The 26,609-nt window shown below is 36.2% G+C and overlaps 3 protein-coding genes across 12 annotated transcripts in view; all 3 read left to right on the top strand.

The window, feature by feature from the left end:
• Nucleotides 1–2,092, top strand: part of Buffy (BCL2 family apoptosis regulator buffy) — a 3,728-nt gene extending 1,636 nt beyond the window's left edge. The window contains exon 3 of the mRNA XM_017612896.1: nucleotides 1,826–2,092. Coding sequence (XP_017468385.1) covers nucleotides 1,826–1,990 — 165 coding nt within the window. The 3' untranslated portion in view covers nucleotides 1,991–2,092. The remainder of the gene's footprint in view (nucleotides 1–1,825) is intronic.
• A 307-nt stretch (nucleotides 2,093–2,399) lies between these two features.
• Nucleotides 2,400–15,892, top strand: Debcl (Death executioner Bcl-2). 5 transcript variants are annotated; one of them, XM_017612890.1, is made up of 4 exons: nucleotides 2,400–2,659; nucleotides 2,768–4,283; nucleotides 14,293–14,433; nucleotides 14,571–15,892. In XM_017612890.1, the coding sequence occupies exons 2-4, from the start codon at nucleotides 3,933–3,935 to the stop codon at nucleotides 15,027–15,029; spliced, it is 951 nt and encodes a 316-aa protein (XP_017468379.1). In that variant the 5' UTR covers nucleotides 2,400–2,659; nucleotides 2,768–3,932; the 3' UTR covers nucleotides 15,030–15,892. The 5 variants fall into 5 exon arrangements, with proteins under 5 accessions (XP_017468379.1, XP_017468382.1, XP_017468378.1 ...); XM_017612893.1 differs by having other exon boundaries at nucleotides 2,400–2,699; nucleotides 3,199–4,283; XM_017612889.1 differs by having other exon boundaries at nucleotides 2,400–2,699.
• Nucleotides 15,893–17,136: 1,244 nt separating this feature from the next.
• Sec31 (COPII coat complex component secretory 31) lies at nucleotides 17,137–25,534 on the top strand. Of its 6 annotated transcripts, none has more exons than XM_017612883.1 (13): nucleotides 17,137–17,298; nucleotides 17,751–18,018; nucleotides 18,086–19,055; nucleotides 19,112–19,355; nucleotides 19,414–19,523; nucleotides 20,338–20,394; nucleotides 20,864–20,981; nucleotides 21,048–22,576; nucleotides 23,269–23,385; nucleotides 23,443–23,799; nucleotides 24,552–24,623; nucleotides 24,697–24,925; nucleotides 24,961–25,534. In XM_017612883.1, the coding sequence occupies exons 2-12, from the start codon at nucleotides 17,822–17,824 to the stop codon at nucleotides 24,883–24,885; spliced, it is 3,960 nt and encodes a 1,319-aa protein (XP_017468372.1). In that variant the 5' UTR covers nucleotides 17,137–17,298; nucleotides 17,751–17,821; the 3' UTR covers nucleotides 24,886–24,925; nucleotides 24,961–25,534. The 6 variants fall into 6 exon arrangements, with proteins under 6 accessions (XP_017468372.1, XP_017468373.1, XP_017468375.1 ...); XM_017612884.1 differs by adding an exon at nucleotides 17,538–17,610 and having other exon boundaries at nucleotides 24,697–25,447; XM_017612886.1 differs by having other exon boundaries at nucleotides 17,818–18,018; nucleotides 24,697–25,447.
• Nucleotides 25,535–26,609: the final 1,075 nt, after the last annotated feature.

Raw genomic sequence — 26,609 nt, 5'->3', positions numbered from 1 at the left:
ATTTCAGGCATCAGCACAAGCTTACTCATGAGATCCCGTACCGCTCTAATTGGCTCTGATACTATTGGGCGCTCCAAAGAACCAAAATTCGCTCCAAATGTCTCGGTAGTCAACTGCAGTCTGATAAAACAGTTATGATTATTCCGGTATTTCATGGATGCCATTTTAACGAATCTAATCCCATTCGCACTGTCATAACAATCGAGTAATTCGATTTCATTAAATTATTAAATTAAAACCAGGGATCGAGGACGAGTTCCAGTTTTGGTTTAGTTCGGCAGAAGAACAAAATGTAATGGCAAGAACGTTATCACAGAAGAGCCAAACGAGAACAGAAGTTTTAGAGCAGCTTGAACGGCAACAAAATTAGAACAAGAGGTTCTGGAACGTTCTCAAGAAGAACATAAGGAAAACGAAACTTTCGAGAACGCTTCCAATGAGAATATTAAGAACGAACCAGAACGTTTTCAAGAAAGATCAAATAAAAGTCTGGGCAACGTTCAGCTAGAGAACAAAAGCTTAGAGCTTGAGAGCTTAACGTTAAGAATGAGAAGGGCGTGATTGTTAATTTTAAGCCAGNTATGCCTCCAAAACCATTGTCTTTCGGGCCGAACTAGCGGGTATACAAGAAGCTGCAAGTAGACAACGTCTAATGTTGCCACAACAAATTTAATTTGCATCTACGCAGACAGTCGAGGGATGGAATTAAGACCGCGTGAATTAAGGTCGCCCTCTTACTTCTTCGGCGGCCTCATTTCACTTATTAAAATGAGTTATGTCTGCCCAAAAATACTGTGGTCAGCGTAGCCGGAGTTAGAATGATGAAGGTTCTTTTTTTAAGCACGGCCAAAAGCCGCCACCGCGGAAAGGTGCACTGAGCAAAAATACGGTGAATTGCGTAACCCGAGTTTACATTATCTTTGTCAAAATGCTAATTTTATCCCATTTTCAAATGCGTCCCCAGGGTTCGTTAGAGGGGCCAGAGAGGGAAAGGGCAACTTTTGTTAAATTCTCTTTCCAATGCGCGAAGTTTTAAATGCCACACCCCTTCTTCCTCCGCCCCTATCACAAAACCATTGTACACATAACCGCATATTTCCCAATTCATTTTTGGATCTTTTGGCCTAATTTCACTTTTTTATTTTAATTTTTTGATTGCGGTCTTAATACACGGGAACATAATTCACAGAGCCTCGACAGTCGCGAGCTGCCATAAGAGCACTTGTCTGCGTCACGATAAACTCGAAAACGGTTAGTTCGCTTTCTAAAGCTTGCAATTTGTGTACAGCTCGCTTTGCAAGACATTGGAACAAACCAGAAAACAAGAAAGCAGACCAGCTTGCTAGAAAGAGTACTTCCTTGCCACTTTCACTGGCCTGGAATAGATTAGGCTTGCAGCTCGCCATCTGCAAGCTGATGATAAGGGAGTTTATCCTGAACGAGTCAAGTCGGAAGTGGGAACACTCTGGTACATAAATGCAACACAGCCCAGCTGATGTGATCTGGTCATGGTGGGACATGAGATAATCGCCACACAGGCACTTTTTAGATTCTCCAAAAGCATTAGCATCTTAAATGTTGTATCTTGTAAATCTACTTAGGGTTCGAACGCACACTCAACCAGACACTCTAACTCTTTACGCGACATTTTTCAATTTTCAATTTATTTTATTGCATCCATTCGCAATACATAAACAACCACTTCTATGTATTATTTAATTTCTATAAAAAAAAATTCCACAAAATCAATTAAAATATTTAAAATTAAGATTTTTAGATAATTTGTATATTAATGTCTTCTATTGCATTTTTCATATATTTTTAGCTTGGCCTTAACACACATGTACTGCCAGTGACGAGTAGCTTTAGTTCCTTGGAATGGACTACGATTATTATTGGCTGCATTTTCGGTTTATTTGTACTATATATGGTCTTAAGATTTGTATTTTTTTATTTGATACCAAAAGTGTATCACCGTCTGACATCATAGCAAAAACTAGATATGTATGTATTCATAAGTTTATTATATACTACTTATGTAGATTAAGTAATCATTTTTTAAAGTATATTAATAATTAAGCTAATTAGTGAAGAATCAATAATAAACTAAAAAAATGATTAACAGTAAAAAGGCAGCATTTAAACACAACACTCGGAAGTTTGGATCTACATAGGAAAAGGAAGCGCACAGTTGGAAGCTTCCGCAACTGGTTTGTATCTTAGCTGATCGTGGTTTGCGACACAACAGCTTTGTGTTCAAAAAGCAAAGTAGAGTAGCGCACATGTCGACAAAATACAGTTAACTCTTTCTTACGCGCATAAATTTGACAGCGCCAAAGCTCCAACAAGCAAACAGCTGATTAAGGTTTTTTTCTGTTGCTAAATACTTGCGCCAACTGATCATTGGCGCATTGCACACCCCAATTGCCTCCACTGACGACGACTGCTGCTCCTATTTCACAAACCACTCACTCACACACACCTGTGCGCACTTTTTCTACTCTCGCCGCTGTTAGGCGTTCGCATTAGACAGCTTACCATTAGCCCCACATATGTAAGTCCAGTCTTCTAGCCAGTGCCGTCAGTGTAGTACGGTTGTTTATGACGCGGCGCATATTGTGACTAGAAAGTGTTACAAAAAAAAATAATAATAACAAAAGTAAAAAAATAAGCAATAAATGCAGCAGAGCGCAACCGCAGTGAGTTCGGTTTCTAAAGCTTTTTTTAATTTCCTTATTTTTTTAATTCCGTTTCTTATTATCATCAGTTGCTTAGCACGCGAACGCGCGCGGCTTTAAAGTCGCCACACTTGCCAATTGTGGATTCTCATCTTTCTCGGGTTTTGCAATTTCCTCTGACACTTGCGTTCTTGACTTTTTTATTTTGCTTCCACCATTCATTTTATCACCAAACGAAAGGAAAAAAAAACAATAAAATTTAATGTACGAATTCGCGGCTTAGAGTGTGGATTAGGGCGAAAAGCAAGCATGTAGGTAAATAGGAAAAACAAAAAAACACTCACGTTTGAAAGAGTAGAATATAAATTTTTCGTTCGCTTTATCAAAAGTCGACAAAGTACGAAATTTATAACGAAAGCGCACATAAAAAAATTCATTTTGAACGTTGCAAAACTTGAGCTCACTCGAGCGACGTGTTGGAAAGTTCGTCTGACATCTTGCGTCCGTTGTCTTCTCACAGCCGTATCGCCGTCACCGTCGCCAGCCGCCAGCCGCCAGCCGCCAGCACAGCTGAGATCGCAAAATAAAGATTGAGATCAGTGCTGAGAAGGCAAGATCATCGCAAAAGTCATCGAGCAGGTAAATGGGAAACCTAAAAAGCTGATAGGCATAAAGCGAGCGCATTGTTGCTTGCTGTCGCTGTGAGAAAGCTGTGGAATTGACAAAAACGAATGTGTAATAGATAAGTGAAAAATAGTGAAGGTTGGGCGACAATTAAAAAATTTGAAATAAAAACAAAACTAACCAGTGGAAAAAGTTGGAGTCGCGCAAGTAGTAGATACTCGTCGAGTGCAACAGACATCACAAAAACATAAAGCAAACACTTTGCTTCTACGACAATAAACAAGTAATACGAGTATAATGGTTAAAAATGTGAAAAATATCACAAAAATATAACAAAGACACAATCTTAAATAACAAGTAAGGTCACGCCATAAGACGGCGGCAAGCGCTAAGCTAAACGTACTCATAGAGCCGAAGCAAGTTTGCTTATTTAGCAGAGCGAAACCGTGAGCGCACATCAACAGCTGTTTCAACAAAATCAAACAAGATTTCTATACGAAAAAAATTCAATTACTTAAATGTTAAAGATCTCTATGCGCACAGCGTAAAAGTGAAGATAGTAATTCAACCAGCATTTCTAAAAGCCATATACCACATCTGCAATAACAAAAACAACTGTACACCTCTCACATGCCTTCGCCGACTTTGAAGCAGCAGCAACCGCCACCTCCGCCGCCACCACCACCATTACTACCACATCAACTCTCCTATCAAATTCACATACAACAGCCGACACAACCACAACAACAAAATAGCTTTTATAGTACGAAAAATAAGAAATTGTCAACGAAGTTGAAGTCATCTTCATTGGATAATGAAATCTTCCTGCAGAATCGTAAAAATAATAGTCAAAATACCATGGATTGGCTATTGTCACCACATGGTTGTGCCACAATACCACGTGCCGGTTCTACTTCCTCTTTGGCGAGCACTGTAACAGCTAGCAATTATCAGGAATACAAAGCGGAAATCATAAATCAGGTGAGTGGATGATATGGTAAATTTTTTAGTGCCATGAGCAGTGTTGCCATATTTTTTTTTTTAACTAAGCTGTATTTTCAACCAAAAAATTGTAACCTTCGAAACCGAAAGGAGTTTATAAAAAAGTTTTTTTTTTTATTTCATTAACATAAACCGTTTAAATTACACCGTGCGACAGCCGTAACCAGCCCGGACTATGTTAACATTTTCTGAAAGTATATCTATGCAGTAGTAAAACACTCGATGGATTTGCAAAAGTTAGCTCGCTAGCTTTATTTTATGGCCTACTAAAGTTTTCATTTACCGGCCTAAGCAGTTTTCAAAAATGTGCAAACAATTTTTAAAATAAATGTCTGAGCGAAATTAAAAGTTAAAATTTCTTGAGAAATATTTTCGTAGAACATTTTAAACCGTCAGTTCCCGCCTGTAGGTGTCGTTTTGATCCATATTCCAAGAAACCCCTCAAAAAGCAAACTTGGAAGGTTATGAGAGGTTATAATGTTCTAGATAATTATTAGGAAAATTTTACTAAGGTCTTCTTAGGCAAAGTCTTCATGTCACCAATATGAAAGTTTCTAAAAATTAAAATAAAAACAGTATTTTTTCAAATTTGAATTTTCGAAAAAACTTTGATTTGTACTAGGAGGTAATTTAAATTCCTTTAAGCTTGTCTAAAAAACTATGAATGGACAAAATTTTAATAAAACTCAGTCCATAGAAAAATAGTGTACAGGTCGTTAGCGAATGCTTTGTGTGCTTATAGGATATACGAGTGGTTTATAGAAACAGGAGTTGCCTTAAATGGTCTACTCAAGAAACTCGTTGAGTGGTAAGAGATGCGCGGGTTCGATTTCTGGTCGCTCGGCAGGCAATAGCAAACACTTGAGTGCAGTTCTGCCATGAAAAAGCTTCTCATAAAAATAAAATTGTCATTCAGAGCATGACAAGTAAAGCAGGTTCTACCTTAGTGAGTTCCGCAAGCTCTAAAGGCCCGTTTACTTTCATGCACAAGTTATTAATTGCATTCCCAGACGCCATTATCGAGCAGTCGGCAGCATAAGAGATGAACGAGACTCCCTCAGGTGGTTGAGGGAGCTTTGAAATGTAAGAGTTAAACAGTGGGACCACTCTCCCCCTGTTTTTCAGATGTCTGGAATAATGAGAGTGGCCATTAACAGGTTGAGGACCTTGGTGAGGTAATCCACTCCCGCAGCGCAGGGCCCAATTTTTCAGCATCAGCAGGGATATTCCGCCGGATCCTATGGCTTAGAACGCTTTCGCCTTCCCGATGGCTAGCTGAACCTCATCGCTGGTAAAAGCAAGAGGCGCACTTGGTGTTTACAGTTTTTCAGCCTTCTGGTCACTCGACGTTTGGCTCTGTCCACCGTAGGATGCAGCGTGAATTGTCGGCTGAAGTAGCTCGCGCATCACTCCGAATCCGAAGAGGTGCGGTCACCTTCTCATAGCTTTCGGTTGTGGCAAAATGTTCAGATTTTTCGACCTCAAGCTGTGCCTATATATACTTGCTATCCTAAGTGGAGTAATACACAAATTCATAAGCTCTAAGGACAAAAATGTCCATGATTCCACAGGTTCGGAAAAAAGTAACATAGCGAAAAACTCTAGTTTACTTAGCCAATCAATTATATGTCGAAATATATTTCAAAAGCTATTGAAAATTAACGGAACTGATTTTTGGCTGAAATCTTCTTATTTTTTCCATTTTTGTGTACATATATATGGTATGTATGAAAATAAATAGATGTTAACGAGTTCTTGGAGCTCATAAGGGCAAGCCTTATATTTAAATATTTGTTTTATGTATAAAAAAGATAATTAATTTTCGTTGACGAATTTAAGCTACATACTTTTACATATATATGTACTCACTAACCCTTAAATAGAGACGCCCCAAATATTTTCTACGCACAAGAAGTAGCATTCAGTTAACAACTTTATCTAACCGCACCTTACCAGTATAGGTAATCAAATAAATAAAGTCCTTCTCGTAAGCACTTAAACACATCGCACCTTAAATAATTTTTGATAAAATTAAATATCCAAAATTATAAAGGTATGGTTGAAGGACAGTTGGACTACCAAAAAAAACACAGATATGTATGTATGTACATAAATAATCGAAACATGCTTAAAGTTCTCAACAAGAAGTTACAAATACGATTTAAATTAGAAATACATATGTAAAAATTCTCGAAAGCGATTAATAAAGTGTATTTATAAATGTACGCTTAAAAGTAAATTATCAGAAAATTGATTTGAAATCGTATTCCAAGTATAGTACATATACAAGTTCATATATAAAAAACATATGTATTTGCATTAGGTTGCCTCGACAAACAAAAAAAAAAAACAAAAACAAAAACCGCTAGAATACTGTCGAAACTTTCCTCTGAAACCCGATATTTATTAGTAAATTTTGTATGAAAAATAGAATTCTGCTTCAAATATTTTAACAGATATAAATTAAAGAAAACCACAACATCTTACACGATTATCAATTGTGAACATATTTAATGTATTCTGATGGTCCAGTTTTTAATGAAAAAAATTAGGTTTCAATTGTAAAGGACATAGAGTCTAAACAAGTAAAGCTTATTTTTTAGATTTTTAAACCAAAAGGACATGTTAGTCCTAACGACTTTACAAAGGTGCCGTTAACTTGTAGAACAGAATCCACGCATGATTACACATTTTCAAATGCAACTATACATTCCTAATCCCAACTTTGCTCTTAGGAAAATATAAACATTTTATTTTTTTGTAGGGAGCACGAGGACAGCGTCGTGAATTATCGTTACTTATTCGGGACTTTTTTCAAAATCTTGCGAAACTCTCCCTGACTTAAACGGTGCATTCCTAGCAATCCGATCTTTGCTATTTAGGAATTCTTAGGAAAAATAAACATTTTTTGGAGCGAGCGCGAGTCACCCTAATCTACATACATATGTATATATGAACACATGATGACTTTTGGTACGTGCCTTCTTATGAGTTCCATAAATATAAACCAGTTATTTAATCAGCCTGTAGACACCGGCAAGCGTCTGATTAGCATTTTACGGGTAAACATTAAAAAAAAATAAAAATAAAAAGTGTAATAATACATACATATACTTACATGCATACATATTGATGTAAAGTATGTGAATATTTAAATTCCGAGCACTTCCTAAAAGCAAGCGATTCATCTTTACGTTAAACTTAGCTCAAATGTGTGAGAAAATATATCATACATGTGTATGTATGTATGTTTGCAGATATGTGCATACCACATTAGAAGTGAGTACTCATACATACTTAAATATTTGCATACAATAGTAGCAAATAAGCGATATTCGATCACACTTAACTCGAAAGAATTAGATGCTGCCTGCTATTTAAATGTGTCAATTCAATTTACAACTACATAAAGACTTTCACAGATCGCGAGTATATGTACATACATACATTAGACCGTACCACCTTACAAGCAAATAAAATAAAAGTCGCCTTACATCACTGAGTGTAAAGTATTTTGGCAAGGTAATTTCGAGAAAAAAAAACTGTTGGTCGTACCTAGGCGTTGTCTTTTTACATTTCCCGGTGACACCTATACCGAAAGAACCGCTGTTTTTTTATTTAGCGCTCAAAGTTTTCCTTTTTCTCGTGGAAATGATTCAGAATTCTTTAAAATCAATACTTTTCGATCGAACGACTCCGTTTCGCTTCAGCACACTTCCAATAATAATTTTTTTTTTTTTTTTTAGATTGGCGCTTACACATATGTTAGTGTTTGGCCGAGCTTCTCCTCCTTCCAATAATAATAGCAACTGTTTATTTTGCATTTTTGGGATTTTTGGAGAACTGTTAAAAAATAGTTGATATGGAAAAATTATTAAATAAACAATTGGGTACTATTATTACAAGTCTCCTGAAGAGAAACACAGTTTTCCGATTGGAAAATATTGACTTTCCGAAATTCTGTTTCTACGGAAAATAAACCTATATAAAATAAAAAAAAACAGTGGTGCAGAACAATCCTAAGACGTGAGAACATTATAATTCCCACTTTACTTTTTTTACCACCCTAATGTGCTAGCGGCAATAATTGTTTTTAATAGTTCCACTAGAATAATCAAAAGACTCCCTTAGCAAAAGTTTAATGTTAAATATACAGTGGTGGTACGTTAGGTTGATAAGGGGAATGTGTACTTGGGTTGTATGTACTTTGGAACAAAAAATTCACACTTTAAAATCTACCTTCAAATGCCTAAGATATGACGGAAAATGTTAAATAAAGTGGCCCCTATGTTGGACAAGAAAGAAATAATAAAATTTCGAACTTTTTTTTTTGTTTGCTTATAAGGTGATACGATCTAATGTACAGACACATAAAAATATGATGAGTTATGTATAAATTATATGCAAAATCGAATCAATTGCGCTACAGTTCAAATGGGTGTTGAGAGGTGGCGTTAAGAAAAAAAAAAAACAAAATAAAAAAAATTAAATTGCAAATAGAGCGAGATCTCTGAGGTTAATATTTTTATTTCAATTAGATAATTGTTTTATATTTATTTTCACACTACAAAGTATGTGTATGTGCGCCTATGTATGGATGTGTGTACATATGTACATATGCATTTACAAGACCGCGACTTCATCCAACGCATACAACTGTATTCGCACATAACGGTCATATTTTGATAGATGTACTACATATGTATGTATGCATGTAGACGTGAGACAACCCAAGGTCAAGCTTATTGCCGACAGCTTTTTGTTAATGGGGTGATGCTGTTGCTACGAATTGTCAATTGCATTTGTTGATTGTTATGGATATTTTGCTGTTTTAATGTCGCCGATTTTGTGGCTCAAATTATGTATTTATTCTACTTGTTTATAGTAATTTTTTGTTTGCGTGTCGCATGTAATTGCTGTATATGAAACAGAGACGTAAACTAATGACAGCTGGCCTGAGTAAAAATAAATTTAGAAGTGGATTGTGAAAACCAATTTTAAATTCATTGTTTTTCTTATTTTTCGTTATTTTAGAATACTTGCATTTTTAGTGAATTTTTGTAGTTTAAAGAAGCTTTAAATGCTCATTGAATAAACTGTTGTTACGTTAGCAAAGGCTGTGCTAAAATAAATTTAGTTTACTTAAGCTTTAATTTTGTTTATTTATGCCACGATCCATCAAAATAATAATACTTACAAATTAGGTTTTTGTTTTCGTAGAAATGAATGTACATTGAAGTAATGCAACTGTCCGACACATAACTGAATAAATACTTATGTATATATTTAAATATTTAGCAAATAATATTAGATAGATATATGCTTATAAATGTGAGTGCAATTAATGTTTTTAGCATCAACCTACATTTAAAATGGAATACTGTTCAAAACTCGATTGAGGGAAATGAGCAATGTGAAAATTCATGAGACAATCTCTGTTGGCTTGGTTTCCTTCGCCACTACCTTACTTACAGGCAGCTGGGTTTATTTTGAGCGACATCAACTACAGGGCGATTCAAAAAGCCGAACACAATGAAAACGACGAGCTACGGACCACAGCTGTCAAATTATTTTTCCACGCACTCTTGTGTAGATAATTATTTTGGCGACGACAAGCATCGCGACAACTGTGGTTGTGGCCAGATTAGATCTATTTCTATTTTTCCAGGCACAGATAAGGTTCTCCCTCTTCTTTTATGTCAAACTCAAAAAATGCATGTCAAGCCTCNCGCGACAACTGTGGTTGTGGCCAGATTAGATCTATTTCTATTTTTCCAGCCACAGATAAGGTTCTCCCTCTTCTTTTATGTCAAACTCAAAAAATGCATGTCAAGCCTCTAGGTAGGGATCAAATGACACCAGCGAGTCAAAGTAAATACTCGATAATTTTGTATTATTTTTTACTCGATGCTTCTCAATCTGATACCAAGTAAGTATCGGTGCTTTTCTTTCGACACATTGAGAATACTCTAATGTTGAAATTAATTTTTTAACGTAATGACAAGAATATTTTTTAATGCTCAAGTATTCCATTACAATTTTGGCCATTTAATGCCTAGTGGAAATCAAGCATTACAAGAGTGTGAGGTTATACATAGTCGGTTATTTTAAGAGGTTGTTGCATCATCAGTTCCTTGTGAACAATTGTCCTCTAAAGCGGGCACCACAATAACACGCCTTTCCAGCAAGCACATTGAAAACCCTTTATTTTTAGACAACGTGCCATTAAATGTTTTTTATAACTAATATTTAAATGCATTTTCTACGTATAAGAGACAAACTAGATACCTATGTGAGGTTTGAGCTCGTTCACTTGTACTAAAATATTTATTTTTTTTTTTTAATTTGTAACGATGGGCAATACACCCAAGAATGGTATAATACAAGAGTCCGCAGTCCTGGCGGTGATAAGGTATGTAAAAGTAAATAAAGCCGAGTAGGAGAAAATAAGAAACTGTAAAAACAGTAAATTTTCTTAACATTGAACTTTTCTTTAAGAAAAGTAATTTTATGTGTTAAATTATAAAAATATATGATTTATGATAAGAATTAATAAAAACGGTACCACTTACGGCCCCACCTTTGTTCACTACATCGCATAATACAAACATATTTAATTTAGTACAAAAAGAAATATAATACTATGTTTACATGTAAGCAGATTATCCTCATTTTTGAGCTTTACTCCCTAATCTGTAATTATAACAAGTAATTTTTAAGCAAAGAAGTAATCTTTTAGCAAAAAACAACATAAAATATAAAAATTTAGGAGTATCGTTAATTTTTTCATGATCCAATGATCGGATCTAAACCAGATTAGTTATTTCAAGGGCGGTCTCATACTAATTTTATTTAGATCCGATAATTGAATCGTGAAGAAATTAACGATAACCTTAAAGTTTTATATGAGCACTTCATTTTTTGCTCGTACAAAGGTACTAGGCGTATGAGTGACTTTTTATAAATGGCAGGAAACTATTTATGCCAATTCGGATTTTTTCCATAAGAAAGTTTTTATTTATTTTTGAGAAATGTGTTAATGAAAAGCTCTTAATTTTTACATAGCATGAAAATACATCGCGTTTTCGGTATTTTCGTATAAATCTTTGGTTCCCTCTGACTTCTTCTGAGGCAAACCGACGGAAATTCAGAACCAACTGCTCTCATAAAAACAGCTGGCGTTGTGAGGTGGCAATATTACTAGTGACTAATCGAATGGTGGAACAAAGTCAACCCACCGGCCACAAACTGGTTAGAGATCTACATATTTTAAATAAATAACTGCATAATCCTGTATGTATGTATGTATGTATATACTGATCGTTTTTGGTGAAGAAAGTACGTAAGAGTCCATTCCGTTTTATGCATATAAAGAAAGAAATATGGTTGTGGGTGCAAAGACAAAAAGGCTAACTTTTTATATGATACAACTCTTCCTCAGACATCATACATCTAACTCTTCAAGATGTTTGGCTTGACACATTTTGACTCCTCTACCTTAAAAACAAGGCTGAGAGGCACTGAACCATAGTTTTATTCAGCTTAAGTGAACCTAGCAATGCATTTCGGCAGAAATATGGTAATTCTGTTGCAACAAATATGTAATCCAAATTTGTCAGACTGTGTAATTGAAAAATTAATACATACAGCACACACGCACTGTGTGGAGTAACTTCAAAAGAATTCGTATATGCGTTAATATTTCCGCATAATTACAAATTACATATTTTTATTATATATTGATTGCTTAAAAAACCACTGTCGACACACGTGCCATTCACTCTTGTCCGATGCTCCAGTGGCTATCAACAGCTGCGGCATTTTCGTTGCCTACATTCTTACCGCGCTTGCTTCCGTCTGCTTTTGATATATGTATGTATCTTTGCAAATTGGGTTTTATTTATATTTTTCCTGATTCTCTCATATTGAGTGCTTGACGTGTGAATGAAATTTCACAGGTGGCTGACCAGTGAAATGACAGTCTATACGAAAATGGCGGGGTGTTATTAGGAGTTCGCTACTTAGTTATTTATAAATACTTTTTGCTATTTTGTTTGTTTGATATATGTAATTGACTGACATTTTATTTTGCACATATGTATGTACTATTTTTTATATATTGTCTTAATACCTAACGTTAGTCAGTTACATTTTTACCAAACGATTCTAAATGACATTGTTGTAGCAGATGCAACCTCGAAATAATAAGTTAATTTTTATTACATGTCACTCAAATGAGAGCGCTCATGTTTTAAATGAAGACAGAGTGTTCTGTCAACACCTTTCTGACAATGTTCAATATTCTAAAGGGCCTTTAAAGTTTCTTAGAGATATCAAGATTCAGTAAATTTTGCGAATGGCTGAATACATTTCACATCCAATGTACTCTTATAATAATTTTGTTTATATTTTCGCTAGTTACATAAAACGCCGGCATGCTTGCGATTGCAGTTATTCAATTTTCTGGTTGAGCTTTGATAAATAATATAAACAAACTAATATACAATGGAACAAGCATAAGTGCTGTTAAATTATACATCTACAAATAAAATGTGGGAGTGATTCTCCGCCATTGGTTTCTAGTTAAAAGAGAAGAAGTCTGAAATACGAGAAAATTTAAACAAAAAATTCTTACGTACATATACATTAAAATAACCAATGAAAATAAGTCCATAGGTTCATAGAAAAAATGTGCAGAAAATCTTTTTAATATAAATGTTTACAAAAAAATTTTCTAAAAAAATTAAAAAAAAAATCGGTATAAGTATCGAAAAATGTATAAGCAATATATAAAATTATATAAGTATCGAAAAATATGTAGGTGGGTATAATTATTGAAAAGTATATTGATTACATTTTTGCCGAAAAAAAAATATATATATATAATAAGGGAACAATTTGCGGAAAACATCTAAATCTATGAAAAAATTTATGAAAAACTGTATTGAAAAATCGATATAATTAACGAAAAATGTAATCAATAAACTTATATATAGATATAGATCATGATTCAATAATACAAGGTTCGATAAACTGACAGTTGTCTCTCTCGCACCGCTCCCTTAGCAGTGGCACCGTGTTGCTTCTTTGCAAATTTACATGGAAACAGTGTACCTTTGGTGTGAAATAGAAGTATAAGCTTTTGTGCAATATGTTTATTTGTATATGCATATGAAGCATATTTAACTGATGAAAACATAAACTGTTTTTAAATTGGATGTTTACATCAATCTCATAGTAGTCTTATTTTAATTTTGAGTCATTATGCAGTTTTTATACAGCCTAATAGCACATAAATTACGTAATTCACGTAGATATATTAGCATTTCGTTCAATATTTCGTTTAAAATGCCAGATTTCCTACAAATACATTAGAATTTACAAAAGGAATTTCACTACTATTTGCGTACTTTGGGTACTTTTCTGCTACCATTTTCGTAGCAATGGATTTCATTCCTCCCCTTTCCCCATCCTTCGTAAATGCAATCTTTTGTAAGGGAGTATCAAACCGCGGCTGTCAATAATTATCTAACCTTGTATTATTGAATCATGGATATAGATATTTGCCGAAAAAATATATGTATATCAAGAAATTAATCGTTCTGTTGTTGTTGTTGTAGCAGCATACAAGCTTCCCAAAGAGTTTTTGGGGAGCGTTGCTGGAGTGACAGTCCTTGGCCAAATATAAATCTGGGTCGTTCCGGTTAGGTAGACCCGACTGTCGTGGAATCGTTCTGTCATGGATGGTAGTCATACAATTTTTAGTCATTGTTTTCAGTGTCGCTATCGATTTTTTTAAATTAAGTTTTTATTATTATACATTAATTTCTAATCTTAATATTTTAATCTGCTCGTGCACTTAATTTGAAAACCTTATTTTATGCAACCGATAATTTTTTTATGTAAACGAGTTTTATGAAGAATATTTACTTATTTGTAGGAATAATTACTCAAAATACTTACATTTACCTACTTCATTCTCTTTCAGGGAAAATGCCTCTGCGGTCAGTACATTCGCGCACGGCTTCGACGTGCTGGCGTACTAAATCGCAAAGCGACACAGCGTTTGCGCACCATATTGGAACCCTCATCGGCGGTGGTGTATGAAGTGTTTCCGGCATTGAATAGTGTAAGTGCATACGTACATATATATGTATGTATGTAAGTATATAGAACACACTTCACATTTCTTTCATTAAATACTATTTTAAATGTTTTAAATACAATTAAAGCTGTACTCAATTGTTTGCCTATGTTCACTTTCAGATGGGCGAGGAATTGGAACGCATGCATCCGCGTGTATATACAAATGTATCACGTCAACTGTCGCGTGCACCCTATGGCGAGTTGGTCGATGGTGACGCAGCGCCAATGCTGCTCAATTTGGTGGCCAAAGATTTATTTCGTTCGAATATTACTTGGGGCAAAATTATTTCCATATTTGCTGTTTGTGGTGGCTTTGCCATCGACTGTGTACGTCAGGGACACTATGAATATTTGCAACTTCTTGTCGATGGCATTGCTGAGATAATCGAAGATGATCTGGTGCCTTGGCTGGTCGATCACGGCGGTTGGTTGGGTCTGCAACAACACATCCGCCCACATGTGCGACGCTTTTCTTTTTTGGGACTGTTGACACTTTTCGTAGCCGTATCATCCGGTGTTTATGTTGTAACTAATGTGGCGAAACATATTGGTTGTCATTTGTACTCGTTGCTGTTTTGACAGGAAACGCGCGATAGCCAAAGGCGAATAGTTAATGGAAGTGTGGGAAGTTGGAGATATGAGAAATAGCGAAAATGTGACATGTAGGAGAGGAAATAATGTAGAGAGTTATGTTTTATTGCAATATTAAATATTATCGTTTTCTTTACTTGACTAAATACATATGTAAATACATAGTATAACTTTAAAAATAATTCTGCTTTTCATACATTTAGTGAACTGGCATTGGTATCGTTAACATTAGAATATGTAATTTTAAACATTTATGCAAATACCTATCAATTTTATTCCTGCGCAACTAAGAGATAATCATATGTTTAATCCAAATAAGTTTCCTTTTAATTTTAAAACTTACATACATACATACATGACAACTGACAAACACCTATTTAAAGTTTGTATAAACCTAAATATTTTGTTAATTCATTGTATTTAATACTTGCTTTAATTATTTAGAGAGACTAAGAAATAAAATTAAAATTGATCAGAAAATTAATTTAGTGTCATCAGAGGTAACGAAATTTTTTTTCTGATACAAGCATCAATTTGAGTTGATTATCTTTATTTTATAGTAATCCAGTATTTAGTCAAAAGTACACATTTTTATTTTCAGTTATATCTGCCTGACTAAATCTGACTTTTTCTGACTAAATCCTGGAGTACTGGCACAGACAAGGGCCACTCAGAATTCTTAAATTCGAAAATCTTGACTGTGCAGAAAATTTGTACAATATTTTTCTTGCATTTACTTTTCTTAAAACTTAAATATTTAAGTTTTCTGAATATTTCTTAAAACTTGATTTCATTGTAGCTTTCTAAAATCTTAAGATGGGAATTTGGTTCTCTAATTACATCTTTAATAAATGCAAAAGCTATATATACAGGCCTTTTCATTGAAATTGGTTGAAAACAATAACTTACAATTATGGTGGTGATAGATATTTAGGCGTTTTGTTTAGAAAAAAAATTATTCGTCCAGAAATCTAAAGAATTCTGAAATATTAATTAGCTCAAGAACAAACTAGTTTTAGGGCCGGTTGTTCAATGTCTGATTAACACTAATCGGAGGTAGAAGCTCTGGTTAAGTACAACGACTGCTTTATCGATGATGTTTAACCGGCAAGTAGTGATAACCAGACATTGAACAAGCGGCCCTTAGCATTCTAAGCGCTCAATGCATTTTTTCTCCTTTCCGAAACAAGGAATTATTTTTACCCTGGGATTCAGTAATTCAGTCTCATCTCAAGTCACTAAATTTGAGATTAGCAATTAGTGACTATTTTAAGCTGGCAGCCGAGAGGGTCCGGGTTCAAGTCCTCCTCGGGCGTAGAGGATTTTTAATTTTTTTTATTTAGTATTTTTTTATTTTTTTATTAGTTTTATTTTATTTTTTAACAATCTTTAGATTTTAATGTTTTAAAAATAAAAAAATAATTTTTTTTTCAATACATTTGTGTGATATTAAAGTAAGTTGGTTTATTTCCTAATGAAATTCTTGTTGAACAAATTTCCTCGCTTCATTTTCTCGTTTTTTTCTAAAAAAAATGGAAAGAAATAAGCTTTTCCTCCATACTTCTATTTTTGTGACCTGCTCTTAGCCAGCTAACAAATTAGTGACTTATTTTTGAGACTAGGGACGTGAGACAGCGTACTGAATACCAAATAGTCTCAAAATCCAAGTTCACCACCAAAAGTCACTATTAGTGACTAGAGACCGGTTACTGAATGCCTGGGTTAGTGTGGAGAAAAAAATGGCGACCGGAACTTGTCTGTGCCTATTCCGGCCATTTATGTGCTTCCATCCTTGTCTAGGGGAGTGCTAACTTGCTCTCCTTTCTAAATACACAGGTTTCACGATTTTACAAAATCTATTTCAATACATTACTTACGGAAAAAGCTTCTGCGAATTGCAAAGATATACATCCAGCCAGAGAATACAAACAAAGCCGAAAGATGCAGAGTTGCAATTGCATTTTTAAAAATTATTTTACCACAAGTAGCGCCCTCTGCCGTTTTATTTGTGTTTTCTGATTGGAGCGGTCGTTTTGCACCGATCAGAATGACGGGAAAATGAAAAAACGCAAATACTGTCGGTACAGCAGAGCATTAGCGGCGAGCAGTGCAGTGCAAGAAGCAGAGCGGAGCTCGTAAAGATTTTCAGATTTCTATCAATGTGGATTTTTTTATTTAAACTAGTGTAAAAGGAATTTGATACAGTTTAATTACAAATTAAATTGTGCCAAAGTAGCCGCAGAAAATAGTGCAACTTGTAAGTTTTCAAGCAATGTTGAAGATGCTCAAATAAAAAGTTCTAAAGTAAGATGTATGTATGTATATACGTGAGAATGTACTGTAGGCAGCGAAAGAAAAAGTGATGACGGTGACAATTTTAATTGGTCCACAGCTTTTGATGGGTGCTCCATTGAACTCGACCTTATTTGGAAGCTGCGTTTAAATTCTGTTGATAACTCTTCACACATTTTGTATAATTTCATGATCAATGCAAAGGTTTGATGTGTCGCCAATAATTAATTTGCTGAGCCTGGAAGCACGCCACGTACTTACATACCTTAGCACATAAGTATGTACATACATATATCGCATTTTGACGTTAGCTAATGAAAAGCGGCTTAAAACAACTTGATCAAAATAATAATATTTAACAGCTGACCCACTTCCAGTTACTTGCGGCATTAATCACAACCTTTTTAAAAATTGCAGATTTCTCGTTGGTGCTAGCTTGTTTGCTTGTATAATTTTCGTTCTAAGCGTAATTATATACTTGCAGCGATATGAAAGTGAAAGAATTGCAGAAGACTGTAAATATTGCTTGGTCGCCCTTGCCACAGTATCCAATTTACTTGGCAGCGGGCAGCGCGGCGCAGCAACTCGACTCCAATGTCAACCCAACATTGGAAATTTACTCAACGAATTTTAGCGATCCGAGCTATGACTTGGAATTGAAAGCGAGTTTACCCAGTCAATACAGGTAAACGTTTTTATAATAAATTTGCATGCACATGTACCTACTAAATTTAGAAATACATGTTTTTAAGATTCCAAAAGGTTATTTGGTCTCCTACTGGTTACGATGGCGCACACTCAAATGGTCTCATTGTTGGTGGGTGCGAGGGTGGTCATGTCATGATTTATTCTGCTGCCAAAATGCTCGCTAATGAGGAAGGACTTATTGCACGCCAAGATAAGCATAGTGGTCCGGTCAGCGGTCTTGATGTTAATCCATTTCAAACGAATTTGCTCGCCTCATGTGCCTCTGAGTCGGAGATATTTATTTGGGATCTCAACAACACAACTACTCACATGAATCCTGGCACTAAAACGCAACCACTCGAAGATGTGCAAAACGTTGCTTGGAATCGACAGGTGCAGCACATACTTGCCTCTGTATTTAGCTCACGTTGTGTCATTTGGGATTTGCGTAAAAGCGAACAAATCATTAAACTTTCCGATACCCAATCACGCGTTCGTTGGCATGCCATACAATGGCATCCAGATGTGGCTACACAAGTATGGCTTGCTTCAGAAGATGATCAAGCGCCTGTAGTGCAGCTGTGGGATTTACGTTACGCCACTGCGCCGGCTAAGACCATGCAAATACATCAACGTGGTGTGCTTGGCATGTCATGGTGTCCTCGCGATGTTGATCTGATGGTATCGTGTGGCAAGGACAACCATATATATTGTTGGAATCCAAATACTGAATTGCCTGAAGGCGAAATACTTTCTGAAGTAGCAGCCACAGCCACTTGGTATTCGGATGTGCAATGGTGTCCACGCAATCCTGCATTGGTCGCAAGTGCCAGCCTTGACGGCAATGTCTCCATTTACTCACTTTTCGGTGGCACACAACAGCAGGTGCAAACATCCAATAAAATAGCTGACTCTTTCCCGGGTATGGATCAATTAGCACAGGCACCTATACCGCAGCAATCTACGCAGATAGTGTATCATGACCTGAAACGGGCACCGAAATGGATTAAAAGGCCATGTGGTGTTACGTTTGGGGTAAGTTGCCATTCAAATCTGCAATATATTTAATCTACATTTGCTTTTAACTGCAGTTCGGTGGAAAGTTAGTGCACTTTAATGGCAAATCGAATCAAGTTCAAGTGTCGCAAGTAGTCACCGAACCGGAATTAGTAGAACGCGCTAATGTGCTCGAACGCTCTCTTAACGAAGCCAACTATGTTGACTATTGTCGTCAACGCGCCGATCAAATGACCGATCAGAATGGGCGCTATTTGTGGTATTTCATAAAGGCAAATTTCGAACTCAATCCGAAGGAGGAATTGTTGAATTTACTCGGTAAATACGGCTGCAAGGAGAAGGTTCATTTATATTTATTATGAATAGATCTTTTTAGGCTTCAACAAAGATGACATCGATGGCAAATTCGCAAAGTTCGTGAAGGAAGATGAAACGCTACAAAATGATGTGGATCAAGTGACCAATCGGCTAGCGAATCTGTCGCATGTAAGTTTACATATGTATGTACATATATGAAGAAAGTTGTATAAAAATTAACATTTTGAAGATTTACATATCGCACACTCTTCAAAACTGACTCAACTCAAAATTTGGTATTGTTGAAATTATGCACTAAAAATGTACACGGAGCCTTTATTTACATTTCGCAAAAGCTGTAGTAAATTTGTTGAAAAAACCTTAGGTAAAGTCCCCCAACCCGTATGATTAACATGTGCTAAGAAATAGTTTTCGCATTTTCGGGCGAACGTGTAATTTTGAGTTGTGTCAGTTTTGAAGATCGTTTACGATATGTATTTGAGAGGAAACTTACAACTAACTACTACAATTTTAAGAAATAGACAAGCAGGTCTAATGTATATATATGTATATGTATATATTGCTGTACAGCGAAGTCTTTTTTTAGTTTTCAAACATATGTCTATGTATGTACATACATAGTTATTGTTTCTATTTTTTATTCAATTCAATACTCAATTAAAAATGTCTCTTATCTACAAAACTCACGTTCAACATTTCTTATCTTGCATTCAGCTTCCAAAACTAGCAGCACAATTGTCGGTTGTGTTTAAAATGTATAAAGAGCTGTGGTCATTAAGTTAGTTTTGCCGCACGCAAAATCTACGCAGCTGCCTTTTTGTGATATAAAGTTCATCTACATAAATAATTTTTAATTTTTTGTACTTATTTTTCATTTATTTAATATCCCACGCATATGCATAAATTAATAAAAGTACTTATTCCAAATTTCATTTCGTAAAATGCATCATACTGACTCGCTTATTCATTTGCAAATCGTTAGAGCGACTCGTCGGAAGTTGAATGTGATCAAAGTACTGATGGCAGTACCGATATTTCGGTAAGCACTCTTTTTATTGCTAGGTGATTGCGTGTTTTAGATGTGTATTTGATAAAAATAAACGTATACATATATACACTTATCGATAAAAAAAAAAGTCATACAAAAAAACCTATCCTAAATTTTGAAATTTGATTTGTAGTTACTTACTGGGTGTTGTTAAAAACCTTCCTTTATGCATCGAACTTTTTTTTTTACCGAGGCCCCTAAATAATACCTACACAGTATATTATATTCCTTTTCTTACTTAAAACTCATTTTAGGTTTTATGCCATACATACGTATGTACATATGTGCCCAACCCCCCCTATGTACCTACATTCGTGCGTAAATGCTTTTCGGTGTTGTGGCTAAAGTATATCAATTACAGATGTACATAGATATTTTTACGTACAGACTTTTTTTATTTACTAAATATACTTATCAAAATTTTATAATGAACCATGATTCATAAAAAATAAAATTACAGCAACCAGTGGATAATAACGCCATTTTCGATGGCATTGCGGCCTCCCAAAAGCAGCAGCAGCTCGACAATGAAAACTTGGCGAAGCCAGCAAAGCAATTCATCATACCCAAAGGTGAACGTAAGTAGAAATATTTCAGTTTAACACTTGCAACAAGGTAATAATATTTATTATTCTTTTCTCCAGATCCAGATAGCCTCATAACGGAAGCTATTCTCACCGGTAACCTTGAGGCTGCTGTCGAACTTTGTCTTGACTCACATCGCACCGCCGAGGCACTAATTATCGCCTCCACTGCAGGCATAGACTTTCTCACTAAAATACATAACCGTTACTTGCAGCAGCAACGAAGCGAGCTATCCAATGTGATTAGCGCATTGGTAACACGTGATTGGTTAGACTTTGTTAATCGTTGCACCGTGGATTCATGGAAGGAAGCTTTAGTGGCTGCACTTAAACATAGCGATCGCAAAGTGGTTGATATTTGCGAGCGTTTGGGCGACCGCCTACTAGAAGAGCGTGCGCAAAGCATTGATTTTACACGCAATGCTATGCTATGTTACGTATGTGCGGGTAGTATTGATAAGTTGGTTACTGCCTGGCATCAACTGAAGGCGCTGGAGCATCAAAATGATTCTTATAAGCCAAATACGGCTGAGCTGCAGGAATTGGCCGAAATCGTAATGTTAATGAGCAAATCTTTGGATCAGCAGGGTATCGCTTTGGAGTTGAATGGCCGTTTTGCAGACTTCATAACAGAGTATGGTGGTCTATTGGTGGCGCAGGGTGCGCTTACGGCGGCCTTAGCCTACATTTACGCCTTCGGCTCGGGTAACAATGACCAAAACGTAGAACTGGTGGAGCTGCGCGACCGTATCTATAATACGGTCAATTATAGGCCAGCAGCAGCGCAAGGAAGTGGACGTTTATCATATCAGCAACAGCAGCCACAAAATATTTACAGTCGACAGCAGCAACAGCAGCCACAAAATTTGCCAGCAGCGCGCGGCTCATTTTCACATGCGTTGCCACAGACAATGGGTGGTTATGTAGGTACTGGTGCAACGAATCAATTCGCTCCTACATCGGCTGGTAATTGGAACACACCACCGGGCTTGTCACAGCCTGGCACCGCCGCTGCTGTTTCGCAACAACCGGTTCCAACACTTTTTAATCCCGTTGCACCAGCCGTGCCAGCGCCAGCTGCAGCGAAACCACCACTTCCGGGCGCACCAGTGCCAGCGCATATAACAAATGACGCTCTGCATTCACAGCCGCCACGCCCAGTTAGCAATGCCAGTTCACAGGGTGGCAGCAGCGGAAATTTGCACTCGCGCTCTAAATATGTGCTCGATCCATCGGTGGCATCTGCCGGTGGCTATGGTGGTGGCGGTTATCAACCACTAGCGCCGGCACCAGCATTAGCACCCGCTACAATGCCCACTTTCAATGCAAGTTTGTTTAATGCTCCAATAACGGCTACACCGGGGCAGCCAAGCCTGATGCAACCAGCGGCCCCATTTAATGCTGGTGCACCTTATGGACTGAGCGGCGGCAACAACTACAATGCGGCCTTCCCAGGAGATATAGGTAGTCAGCAGCAGCCGCTATCACCACAACAACAACAACCACCGCCACCAGCACAGAACTTACACCACAATCCAACACCGCCACCAGGCTGGAATGACCCTCCTGCATTGAAGTCAACACGCGCGGTAAGCTGAGGGGTTGTTTTGAAAACCAAAAAATGTATAACGTAAATTAAGATAGAGGAAAGCAAAATGCTAGCTTTGAAGCTGGAAAGATTAATTAGCTTATTAACTGGTATGTAAATATCTCTCACTTAGCCACTGCAAAATTGCAACAATGAAATGTCTGCACGTCACGCTGGCACACGTCGCTGGCAAAAAATCATAAATCACGAAAAGGACAATCCAAATGCGCTCTTACAACCACCAGCTCAATTTAGCTATGAACAGTTTTGTGCTAACTCTTCGCACACAAGTGCCATGTCCATACCAGAAATCTGTCAGCAGGTACCAAATGCATTTGAACACCTTTGTCGTTTTCATTTTCGCTCGATTACGTCTTCCGCTACATCGCAGAATTGGATTTCCGTTTCATTGATTCATATGAATAACCCGGAATGCATCGTTCCTTAGAGTTAGTCGATATTTTTGTGAATACCGTGACCTGCTTCTACAACAAATTTTGTGGCTACGGAAAGTTTTATTGCCACAATTCATTTGTCGCACTTCCTCAACTACATAGCCGTTCTGCTTTCCCATTACTAATCAGAAGTTATTGCATTAAATTGTTTGGTTTATATGTGTATAATTATTTTAGAATTTAGTTTCATCATCATTTCGCTTTTCGTACTAAAAAACTCTTCCTCCTTCCCAAACAGAACAAAAAACCAGATCCTGCATCCGCTTCTGCGCCCATAACTCATCCCTTATTTGGCGTTGATCCAAATCAGAACCAAAATCAAAATGGTTACATGGACCCATACAACCAATACCAGGTAAAATTCAACTAAAAAAATGTGTGCGTTATTCTGCATTCGATTGCTTGTTTTTAGAATCCTGGCATGCCTCCACCACCAACAAGCAGCAACAGTAATCTACTAAATCCTATGCAAGGCGCCGGTCCAGGTGCTTACTACAATCCAACACAAGCGCAAAACAACAACATGCCAACACAACAATTTCCCCAACAAATAAACTTCCAAACATCGGCCATACCACAGCAGCAGCAACAACAGCAGCAGCCATGGAATACACAAACACAAAATATGGGTTACACCGAACAGCCAGCGCCAGTGCAGAGAGAACCGGAACCGCCAAAAGAGAAGCCACCACTTCCAGAAGAATATATATACCTGCAAACAGTGTTGGAGGAGCTGAAAAATCAGTGTTTGGCAGTAACTACTGATCCGGTGGGTATACAAAATGATGTATTAAATTAATGCTGCTTGGAAAATGCACTAAGACAGCATTTGAGGTACACAAAGCTCTTGACTTAATACTAAGTACCTGGAATGCATTTAAAAAGATTCCAGATTTTCCTGATGTCTTCTCAGTACTTAGATTAATGATAGAAGGTGAAAACTTAATGTTGTTACTAATCACTGCCTAAATAGGTGACATTTTAGAGCTTGAAAGAGCTAAAAACAATTGGGTCCGGCGGGATTAGACTACATTATTAAGGTCCTCAAACTGTGGATTACCCCACTCTCGCCAATCCTGATTTATTGGGATCAGGGAGGGTGGTCTCACTTTAAAGCCTAGAAAACCTCCAAGAAAGGGCAGTCCTGTCGGTATCTCTATTAATTTAAAGACGAACCCATCAACGCAACAATATTGCTGATCATTTGATTAAAAGATTAGGATCTGTTCAGGGCTAAGTAGCAGAAGCAATAACACTTGGATAAAATTAGGCTCGTAAATCCGCATTACTGCCGTCTGTCAAGGCACAATTTTGATCAGATCGATCGCGCCGTTAATCTGGATCAACGTTGGCTATGCTTTAACCCTCAGTTAAATAATCGTCTTTAACATTTAAATTTTTACTCAGAGAAGTTATTGAAAAATCAGTTGTGGTCTCGGTAGTCTCTTTTGGACTGTGGATTTTATTTTCCAATCGACATTTTCATTTGCTATGATCTCTGATCAACAATTTTTATTTCAGCGTACCAAACGAAAATTCGTGGATGTTACTAAACGTTTGGAAAACCTTTACGACTGTTTACGGGATGACAGAGTGAGTACATTGGATACAACGATACGTTTTTGGTATTAAATAATTTATTAAATGTTCGTTCTATTTTCCACAGCTTAATCCGGCAACAATTACAGCTCTCAATCAAATAGTACAGTTCGTTCAAGTGGGCGATTATGCCAATGCCTTGCAAACACAAACACAAATCGCATTCGGTTCGGATTTTTCACAATGTGCTGGCTTTATGCCCGGCTTAAAGGTGCTCGTGCAATCGGCGGCTGATTTGCAAGTGTATCTACGATAGATTATCACGAATATGTCGCACTAGGAGAGCTAAACATCAGTTGGAAAGTTACATATACATATGTATAATATGTAATTAAAATAATTCCATAATTTTATAATGATTATGTTCAATGGATTATATCAATTTATGTATTGTTTCGCAAATAGGTTTTTTTGTCAAAAGATGTATTTTTTTATCACATCTATAGATACATATCGACGGTCCTGTGCAATAACGACGCAATTCAAAATTCAAAAAACAAAAACTGTTACTACTGTTAAGTGGCTCTTGTCTCTAATCATTGTCTAATCCATTTACACCTCTTACGAAGGTAAGCAGTACGGAATGCAAAAGTAAGTACAAATGTCTAATTCGACAAGGATTAGAGGCATGAGTCACTTAACAGTAGTAACAGTTTTTATTTTTTGAATTTTTAATTGTGTCGTTATTGCATAGGACCATCGATATGTGTGTATGTATTTAACATTAATTCTGTTTCGTGTTTCTGTTTTTTGCAATTTGGAATATATAACGGTTTTTCTTATCGTAAATTTATATATATACATAATACATACATATATATTCGATTGATATTGAAATACTTTAACCTATGCGTGGTGAGTACAGTATATAAAATTATTTAAAAGAATAGAAACTAATAAAACAATCTGTGCTTTTATTCGCAACATAAAAAAAAAATTAAAGAGTGATCAAACCGAGTCCCCTTTCAGTCTTACTTTCAAGTCTGCTCCTGCAAGGCGAAGGAGGTAAGATGTGTGTACTGTTGTTGTTGTGTACTCTTCCCCTCTCCTTTCACCTACGAACCGAGCAAAGTTGAAAGCAAAACTTCACGTATCTGAAAGCCGACTTACAAGGTGGTATCAGTAGAGCACAAACGAAAATTACAATAAATTATCCGCGCAATGGAAACAAGAATTACACATGTACAACAAACACATCATTTTGACATTAAGAACCGGCTCTACGAAAAACTCGCTCAAGGTGAATTGTTGTTACGGCATTCACAGGTCGAGAGTCGGTGTAGGTCGAGACCGACTCCCCGTGAATGGCCTGCAGAGAACGTTTAAAACAGAGAAGCAGCAATACGCTACTCGTTGGTATTTTGTAATAGATCAGAAATCGGCTAGAAGCTCCCCACGTTAAATTTTTAACATCGATAGCTCTAGAAGCTCACCATTTTTTAACAGCGTGAGCGCAGAGCGGCACAAAATAACAGAATTTGAATAAATTAGCAATTGTGAAATGTTATTTTTGTGCACGTTTATATCTATCAACAAAAATGACTTATGATAGTTATTTTAATGCCCCTTTCATTGAATTAAATCTAAAACATTAATTAGTTATTACAAACAATTTCTGGATAAATTTTGGGAAAACGTTATTTTCATAAAAATTCCAATTAACTAATATAAATTTGCGAAAATTTTGTAAACCATATTTTCGTCAACAATTAGTAAATTCTTCATTAAAAAAATTTTAAACACGCTAAAAGGCAAGCGCATAAAAATGTTTGTAAATACATATACATAGTACCTATGTAGATGCATTTATATGTATGCACATATGCAAATAAACAAATGCTGCGCGCGGTTGAATTTTTTTCGTTATTTTTTTGTATAAAAATATGGTTAATGCTTTAATCAAAACCACATAAGTCAAACTTTATACAAAACTTAGAAAAATTCAACAAATTTTCGTCTAAATTTTGAACTTTTTAATCT

The sequence above is a fragment of the Rhagoletis zephyria genome, unplaced genomic scaffold, assembly GCF_001687245.7.
Source record: "Rhagoletis zephyria isolate East Lansing unplaced genomic scaffold, Rhagoletis_zephyria_1.1 Rzeph_scaffold_00584, whole genome shotgun sequence".
Lineage (NCBI taxonomy): Eukaryota > Metazoa > Arthropoda > Insecta > Diptera > Tephritidae > Rhagoletis > Rhagoletis zephyria.
This window is presented reverse-complemented; position numbering and strand designations above follow the sequence as displayed.

Coding starts and splice junctions, on each gene's coding strand:
- Debcl (XM_017612890.1), top strand. CDS start 3,933: ATGCCTTCGCCGACTTTGAAGCAGCAGCAACCGCCACCTCCGCCGCCA. Junction 4,284..14,292: donor AAGCGGAAATCATAAATCAG/GTGAGTGGATGA, acceptor ATTCTCTTTCAG/GGAAAATGCCTCTGCGGTCA. Junction 14,434..14,570: donor TGTTTCCGGCATTGAATAGT/GTAAGTGCATAC, acceptor GTTCACTTTCAG/ATGGGCGAGGAATTGGAACG.
- Sec31 (XM_017612883.1), top strand. CDS start 17,822: ATGAAAGTGAAAGAATTGCAGAAGACTGTAAATATTGCTTGGTCGCCC. Junction 23,386..23,442: donor ACCCATACAACCAATACCAG/GTAAAATTCAAC, acceptor GCTTGTTTTTAG/AATCCTGGCATGCCTCCACC. Junction 23,800..24,551: donor TGGCAGTAACTACTGATCCG/GTGGGTATACAA, acceptor TTTTTATTTCAG/CGTACCAAACGAAAATTCGT.